We start from the raw sequence: 8,788 nt of genomic DNA on the forward strand, positions 1-8,788 counted from the left end.
ATAAAGGAAACTGGAGGAGGGAAAGCCTCCAGTCTGTGGATGCAAACATACAGGTGGGACAGAGCAGCGGAGCAGCAGAGGACACCAGGAGTCCACATGGAGAGGGACAGGGCAAGCACTAGATCAAAGCCACAAGTGACTGGGCAGGCAAGACAGGCAGAGACAGAATGGTGAAGGACATCTAAGGCTATAGACCTTATGTGTCTGTTTGAACCTTATGCTGTCGATTCCTCTACATAAAACCGACTTAAGACCAACCAGTGTGTGTGTTCATATGGCTTATTTTCCTGAGGGAAGTAGTGCTCATGTCCAAAGACAGGATTGTATTAGCTCCACATTAAGAAGATGATATTCCTTATGGACTTCTAGGTAAATCCAATCTATGAAGAAAAATTTGAAATGTCCTTTCATCTTTGATCATCTGAAATCCACTTCTTGCTGCATAATTTCCTATGGTACTTTCACTTCTGCATTCCTCAGAGTGTCATCAGAGGGTTGAGCAAAGGTGTTTCAAGTGTATAAAACACAGCTATCATCTTATCCACATGGCAGGTGGTTGCAGGGTGTGTGTATATAAATATGCAAGGACCAAGGAACAGGATGAGCACAATGATGTGGGGGAGGGCTTTTCTCCTCCCTTCAGCACCGTGGTGTTCAGAGAATGCAAGATGATAACATAGGAGCACATCAGCAGGACAAACTCAGTGTGTGAATAGCCCCACTTTTGGACACCAGGAGTAGGTTGATCACATAGGTGTTTGCTCAGGCAAGTTTCAGCAAGGGCTGCAAGTCACAAAAATAGTGATCGCTCACATTGGGACCACACAAAGGTAAACTCAAGGCCAGAAACATCTGAGCTAAAGAGTGCAACACAGGACCCCACCCAGGCCACAGCCACCAGCACATCACAGATCCGTGGACTCATGATGGTTGTGCAGTGCAGGGGCTTACAGATGGCCACATAGCTGTCAGTGGTCTTTAGGATAAAAGAGACAGTGATCTTCTTCAAAAGGGCATCCACAATCTTTCTAGGGGCTATGGAAGTGCAGAGGCAGGTGTTAGATCAGGATAGGTGGAAAAGGAAGTAGTACTTTGGACTCCCGAGTGTCTGGCTGGTCGTGACAGTAGTAATAATCAGAAAGTAACTGAACAACATCCCCAAATAGAAGTGCAAGAAAGTGACAAACACTATTTCTTCGTAACAGGATCCTGGATCAATCCAAGCAGAAGCATTTCAACATAGGGGACTTTGGATGGCGAGTTGGGTTAAGCATCAGACTGTTGGTTTCGGCTTAGGGAGTGATCTAAGGGTCTTAAGATCGATGTCCCTTGCAGCGCTCAGCACTCAGTAAGGAGTCTGTTTGAGACTTTCTCTCCCCCTCTTTCTGCCCCGAAATCATGCTCTCCATCCCTTTCTCTCTTTCCTCTCTTAAATAAATAAATAAATCTAAATATAATTGTCCATAAAAATGATGATTTGCACTTCACCAAAATTAAAACTATGCAGCAGATCTAGTATATAAAGAGGGATGAATTAAGCAGTTGAGGATGTGAATGCAACTTGTATCCTTCCCTAAGCGTTGTCCAAGTGTGTGCACAGGGAGAAGGGAGAGACATGACCCGCTGTCTCCTGCTGTAGATTGGTACAGGCCAGCTCTTGGGCACAGCTTGCTCAACACTGGGCATAACGGTCATGTAGACAAGCTCTAAATCCCTGGGTTATAATGGCCTTTAAGGTGAAAGGCTAGAATTCTTCAATTCCTCAGGGTAAGTAAGCATTTAAGGTTCTGAAGGAAGCACTACACTAGAATAAAGCATTTTCTTGCTTCAATTGCTTATTGGGTATTTGAGCTAGTTATTTAAACTCTAGAACCTTCTGTGTTTTTATCTACATTCTAAAGCTAATAACATTTGTGTCAAAATGCATTATTTTGAGCATTGAATAATAGGATGGACGTAATCCACACATCAATCTCTCAGTAAAGTTTTGTTAATCTTTGGCTAAGTAGATTTTCTGAAACAGATTAAATATTATAAAATTTGATTTCTGGACTCTTCTTGCATGAGAAAACTTTACATGCATGGATTGGCACATGGTGGAGAGAGACTGCCTGGCTTCAGTGCCTGCAGATGAGACTGAGTCTAAATCACCTGTGACTAGTCAGTGAGCAGAGATAGAACCAGATGCGAACACATTAAGGGGGCTCATGATGTGATGAGCACTTGGTGTTGCATGCAACTAATGAATCATGAACATTATATCAAGAACTAATGATGTACTATACCCTGGTTGAATTTCAAGTAAAAAAAAAGTCCTTAAATTACTGTGTGAGGGTAAACCACTGTAAACAACAATATATCATTCATTATATTGTCATTTATATTATGGAGACAAAAATGAAAGCAGAATATTTATCAACCTCTCTGAAAAACACTAAATGTTGAGCATAGGCTTCTGTATGATATATATAAACGATTGTTTTTAAGTAACCAAATACACTGATTACATTCTTCAAGTTCTTGAATAAATTGCACTTTTTAAACTTAAAAAAATCATAAAAATTATAAAATAAAGGCTTTGCAGTACTTTGCTTCCTTCCTCTGATTTTTCCATATCATTTTTGGTTTTCCTCCCTCCCAAGTTATGGGGGAGAGTCTTTATTCCATTCTTTTCTCATCTCCCATTTTCCAACAGCTCATCCTTCAATGATAATGTCATTCTAATTATGGCATCACAAGTCATTGATTTTATTTATCTACCTACCCTGAACACCAAAGACCTTGATAATTTCCAAAAACAGACCCTAGGTTGCTGTCTTTTGTTCTCCTTGTCCCACCTCATCTCAGATTTCCTGAAAGCTAACCTGATACTATTAGAGACTATGATTTCCCTCCTATTCTTCAGAAAGTTACAAGAGCACAGGGCAGTCAGACCATAGCCTTTTTGGGACTTCAGGGAAAAAGGGCCAATTTATTTTCCAGTTTGGCTAATGTCGAAAGCTTATACCCAAGAGCACCAAGAACATTACTGTGGTTGGTGGCTTTGCAACATGTGGGCCAAGACCTATCTAGAAATGCCTTTAGGAATACAGTTACGTAAAATTTCAAAGACCTATTGATTCCTGTTATTACCACTTAAGTTTTATTCTGTTCCTAGGAACCAAATTGTGTCAGTCAAGGCATAAAATAAATGGATGTTTCCTAGGACCTAAATACTTGTGTTAGCTTCTGCAGGAATATAAAAACCCATTTTGCTTATTTTTCTTCTGAGCTTTTATTAAGAAGCTAAATCAGCTTTCAAAATGTCCAGGCTGCTTTCCTGATGGATGAAGACCCGCTTCTTGCATCACTGAGTCTTAGTGAATATGCAAGGCCACTTGTCTTGTAAACTGTAGAAAGTTTAAGAGACGTTGAAATTTTCAGAATATTTGCAGAGAATTCATCTGGAAGTGTTTCATTCTGGGTTTGTAACTGTCTGCATCTGATTCCAGGTTTTGCTACTAGAGACAAACTGGCAGAGTGAGTATCTGAGGAGGGAATGCTTCCTGATGTAGCCCCGAAACTAAGCAGACAGCCACTCAGATCTTATGGTTAGTGAGTTACCCTTGTCACCTTGGTTTGGGAAGCGTCCCAGCACACCTGCTGGGCTAAGTGTGTGTTCTTTATATTTATTCTATGTAGTTTCATTCTAAAGCATATAACTTCTCTTGCAGCATATGACAATTTGATTGGTATAAAAAATGTCTTAGCATACTTAGGTTTTAATGTCATCTAATTTATAAGCAAAATTCTATTTTGGGGGAGAAAAATAGTAGAGTTAGATAAAACATATTTATATTGGCAGTGAATTTATTGTTTCCCCAACTCTTGAATACAGGCATTCCTCCATATTCCTATTAAGAAACAGATCAGTTTATGCATGAATATGTGCAATAACAAAAACTTTCTTATATTTCAAAACATCTGCCATCCTAAAATAGACTAGTTTCATCTCAGCCAACAGAGGTAAGTGTATAGCATCCTACGTTCTGTTACACTGAGTTTTTACTTTCTGTTACACTAAGAGTTTGTTACACTAAAAGTTTGAAATTGTGGTAGAAACTTTTATTTACATGTAAGAGCTTCTTTCCTTTATGAACAGCATCATCCAAAATGTACACATAATTTGTATTCAATAATACCATAGAATAAGGTAATTGTTTGAGTACCTTTTGTAGAGGAAAAGAAAAAAATTCGTCCAGTAATAAGTATTAAGAAACAAGCTAAGATAACCAATTGATAATGACATTAATAGAGTTTCAGTAACAGTTGGTTGATGATGGAGCTTCCCGTGATCATACTTGCTAAATCCATGTTATGAATGTTCTTTTTTTATTTCCTTTATTTTTCCATTGATTGTGTGTGTGTGCACATGACAATCTGTGGTCCTAAACTAATCACTCAGAGAGGAAAGACTGTAAAAGAAAGATGACAGTTTTGAACCACACATGTCACTGGCTATTTCATGTTTCCTTGTGTATTCCTCATTAAAAGTCTGAATTTTGTAATGATATCTTAGTTGTGAAAGGAGAAAGAGGGGCCTAAAGAGATGAAGCCGTTTGCTCAAGGATCACACTGGTCAGGTGATTTGAGATGCCTCAGGTTTCTCCCCCTTTCTGTGTCGCTACTGTTTCAACCACTTGTCCACTGGTTGCCTGAAGTTCTTTATTTCCCAGTTGTGACTTCAGTTTTTCCATGGGAGGGGTCCTCGGTATCACTGTATTTTTTGATGAGAGTAAATCTCCTCAACTGACTTTTCCCTCTTCCCTTTTACCAACAGCTCTGATCATAGAGAAAGTTTCCTCCGAATACAGGCTGGAGTTTTGGGCTACTGGAGATGAAATTCCAAGGATGATGTAGAAAGCAAGCAGGAATCCTGATGAGGAATTTGCATTTTTGCAAAACTAAAGGCTAATTATTTCAAATGTCTTAGGAATCAGCTAATTACAGAATACTTTTATATTAAATATTCCGTACCTCTTCAACTACATAAACACTCAGAAAAACAGACAGGGTATCTGTTAACCCATCGTCTTGCACTTTCTTTTCCACTCAGAGAAGGAATCAAAACAGTTTTCTCATACTATCTTTCATGACATCCCTCTCAGATCTCTCCTGTGAAAGATAGCTCTAGATTGAGGAAGAAACAATTTTTGTCTTTTAACATTAACAGTGTGTTGCTTTTTAATCTTGAGAAATTAAATAGATTCTCTTAATATATCTCTTCTGCTTAGAATCAGAGATTTGCGTTGGTCACGTGATTTCCACATTTCATGATAGATTTATAAAAGACAATAAAAAGAAAAGCAGCTTAATTAAATAAATCAAGAATAATTATTCTTAACTCTTTATTTCAATATGTATTATTATTCTGTTCATACAGTTAATTTTCACCTAGAATTATGTTTTCTTTCTTTCAGAAACATAAGTCCTTTGGAAGTTTATACCAACACCAAATACATGAAAAGCCAGAGAAATATCTCAGAATTCGTACTTCTAGGACTTTCGTATGACCAGAAAATACAAATATTTTGCTTTGTGCTCTTCTTATTCTGTTATGTTGCCCTGTTGGCAGGAAACCTTCTGATCCTAGTCTCCACTCGATGCAGCCCTCTTTTTCACCAACCCATGTACTACTTCCTCAGCCACTTATCCTTAATAGACATCTGTTACACCTCTACGGTTACGCCCAAGTTAATTGCTGACCTGCTAGTAGAAAGAAAAACCATCTCCTATAGTAACTGCATGTTACAGGTCTTTACAATGCACTTCTTTGGAGGCACTGAGGTCTTCATTCTTACCGCCATGGCCTTTGATCGCTATGGTGCCATCTGCAAACCTCTCCACTATGTGATTATCATGAACAGGACAAGGTGCCATCTCCTAGTCCTAGCTGCTTGGGCTGGTGGGGCCGTCCATGCCTTTCCTCTATTTTCTACCGCAATTGGTTTTCCCTTCTGTGGTCCTAATGAAATCGATCACTACTATTGTGATGTTCTTCCTTTGCTAAAGGTGGCCTGTACGGATACCTACATCACTGGTATCCTTGTGATTGCCTTTTCAGGTATGTTTGGCTTAGGAGTTTTTATTGTCTTATTTGTTTCTTATGGGATAATATTGTTCAGTTTAAGAAATCTCTCAGCTGAGGGAAGACGCAAAGCCCTCTCCACCTGTTGGTCTCATATCACTGTGGTTGTCTTATTTTTTGGGCCTGCAATTTTTATCTACCTTAGACCACCTACTACTTTTCCTCAGGACAAAATATTTGCTCTGTTTTATACCATCATTGCTCCTATGTTCAATCCCCTAATCTATACTCTGAGAAATTCAGAGATGAAAAAAGCCATAGGAAAGGTGTGGTGCCCCTTACTATTTTCAAAGAAGCACACAGTTAATTTGAAGAAGTTTATGGGATAAGGGACTCTGAGAAAGAAAAGAAAGGAGATGTGAATGAAAAAGGCAGGGACTATCTCTTGGGGTTTGTGGACCATCACTGTCCTTGAGGCTCGGAGTGTTGGAAGCAATAGGACTACAAGTTTAAGTAACATTGAGCACATACTGATTCTTACAAACCAAATTAATTCGAAACTAAGTTAATTCTGCCCGGTATTAGGATGGAATAGGTAGGGGAAACTTCATGAAAAACAATTGAACCAGAACATCAACAACAATAACAAAAAACCAATGTACATTATTTCGTGAATTATAAAAGAAAATATTTTAATGACACTGTTATGAAAATATTGGACATAGAGGCCAGACCACACAATGACAGACATCCTTTGATAGTTCAGAAGTTGTAATCTAAAAAAAAGCTATAATATAAAACTAAAAGATTTAATTTAAATTTCTTAGAAACATTTATATATATATCCTCTAGTTCATATAGAAATCAGTTGTGCAAATAAATATTTAATGTGGATTCTGTTTTTTTCAATATTTTAATTTTTTTAGAGATTTTATTTATTTATTTGAGAGAGAGATAGTGTGCCAGTGAGCATGAGCACAAACAGGGGTGGTGTTCGGGGCAGAGGGAGAGGGAGATGCAGACTCCTTGCTAAGCAGGGAGCCTGATGCAGACTCTATCCCAGGACCCTGGTATCATGATCTGAGCCAAAGGCAGTCTGTTACCTGGGCCACCCTGGTGTGCCACGTAGAATCTGTTTTAAAGTGGTATCTGGGGGTCAACTCTCCTGGTGTCTCATTGAAATCAATAATAATAAATAGTGAAGGCAGAGTGAGTATCTACAATTCAGAAAGCTGAAACTCACTTCATGGCATCCCACCTATTGGCCAGAGTTTAGTATCATTTCCCATAAAGTTAAAGAACCAGATATTAAAATGTATGTGTTGCTCATCCCTACCTGCCTAAAATTGATCACCAAATGATTAGTCCTAGGATTCACAACCAAAGACTTTTCGTACTGCAAAGACGGGGGGGGGGGGGAGGGGGGAGAGAACGCTAGCAAAGGATAAATAAGATGTGATTTAACCACAAAATAAATGAAAAAATAATGCATTTCCATTGCACATGGATGCTTATAGCAGATGTATTCAGATCAGCAATTCTTGGAAGCAACTACGATGTCCCCCAGTAGGGGAATAAATAAACTATTGTACATCTGGAGAATGGACTATTATTCAGCACTAAAAAGAACTGAGCTAGTAAGGTAAGAAACTACATGTAGCAAACTTAAATGCATATTTCAGAGAGGAAAAAAAAACAATGTGAAGGGGCTCCCTTTTCTATGATTTCAACTACAGGTCTTCTTTGACTTACCAGGGAGTTATGTCCCAATCAACCCATCATAAGTTGAAAATATCTTAGGTCATAATGCATGAAATACTCCCAACCTACCAAACCTCGTAGCTTAGCCTAGCCTACCTTAAATGTGCTCAGAACACTTACATTATTTAGCCTGGAGTTGGGCATAGTCATCTAATACAAGGCCTATTTGGTAAGAAAGCACTGAATATCTCATTAACTTATTAAATACTCTACTTCACGTGAAAAACAAAATTGCTATATGGGTACAGAACGGTTCTAAGTGTATTGATTGTTGATCCTTGTGATTGCTTGGCTGACTGGGAGCTGCACCTCTCTGCCCCTGCCCAGCATCACGAGAGGATTGTGCTGTGTATCAGTAGCCCAGGAAAGACTCGAATTCAAAATTCAAAGTATAGTTTCTACGGTACAAGTATCACTTTTATACCACTGTAAAGTTGGAAAAGTACAAGTCAAACCATTGTTAAGTTGGGGGCCATTTATACATAGGACATTCTAGAAAAGGCAAAACTATGAAAACAGCAAAAGATCAGTCCTTGGATGCCAAGGATTAGGGAGGGGAGGGAGGAAGAGGTGGAGCACAGAGGATTTTAGGGTCGGGAATCTGATCTGTCTGTCCCTGGATTTTGGAGAGTGTTATCATACATGACAGAACCCACAGAAGGTACAACACCAAGGGTGAGCCCTGATGTAAACTGAGTTTTAGGTGACCATGATGTGTCCCTGTAGGTTCATTTGATTGTGACACAGGGAGCACTCTGGAGGGAGAGGTTGTCCCAGCGAGGGGGACAGGGGGTTTATGGGATCTCTGTAGCTTCTGCTCTATTTTATGGAGAAAGTAAAACTGCTCTAAAAAATAAAGTCTATTTATTTATTTTTAAAGATTTCATTTATTTATTTGACAGAGAGAGAGAGACAGCAAGAGGGTGAACACAAGCGGGGGAGTGGGAGAGGGAGAAGTAA

General features: G+C 38.9%; 1 protein-coding gene across 1 annotated transcript; it reads left to right on the plus strand.

Annotated features, from left to right (window-relative positions):
* Positions 1-3,457: 3,457 nt before the first annotated feature.
* LOC113246471 (olfactory receptor 4P4-like) lies at positions 3,458-7,666 on the plus strand. Its single transcript, XM_057317344.1, has 2 exons — positions 3,458-3,519; positions 5,460-7,666. Exon 2 carries the CDS (start codon positions 5,500-5,502, stop codon positions 6,454-6,456), a length of 957 nt encoding a protein of 318 aa, XP_057173327.1. The 5' UTR covers positions 3,458-3,519; positions 5,460-5,499; the 3' UTR covers positions 6,457-7,666.
* Positions 7,667-8,788: the final 1,122 nt, after the last annotated feature.

The sequence above is a fragment of the Ursus arctos genome, unplaced genomic scaffold (genome assembly GCF_023065955.2).
Source record: "Ursus arctos isolate Adak ecotype North America unplaced genomic scaffold, UrsArc2.0 scaffold_23, whole genome shotgun sequence".
Taxonomy (NCBI): domain Eukaryota; kingdom Metazoa; phylum Chordata; class Mammalia; order Carnivora; family Ursidae; genus Ursus; species Ursus arctos.

Bases quoted from the DNA above. Each gene is read 5' to 3' on its own strand.
- LOC113246471 (XM_057317344.1), top strand. From the start codon at position 5,500: ATGAAAAGCCAGAGAAATATCTCAGAATTCGTACTTCTAGGACTTTCG.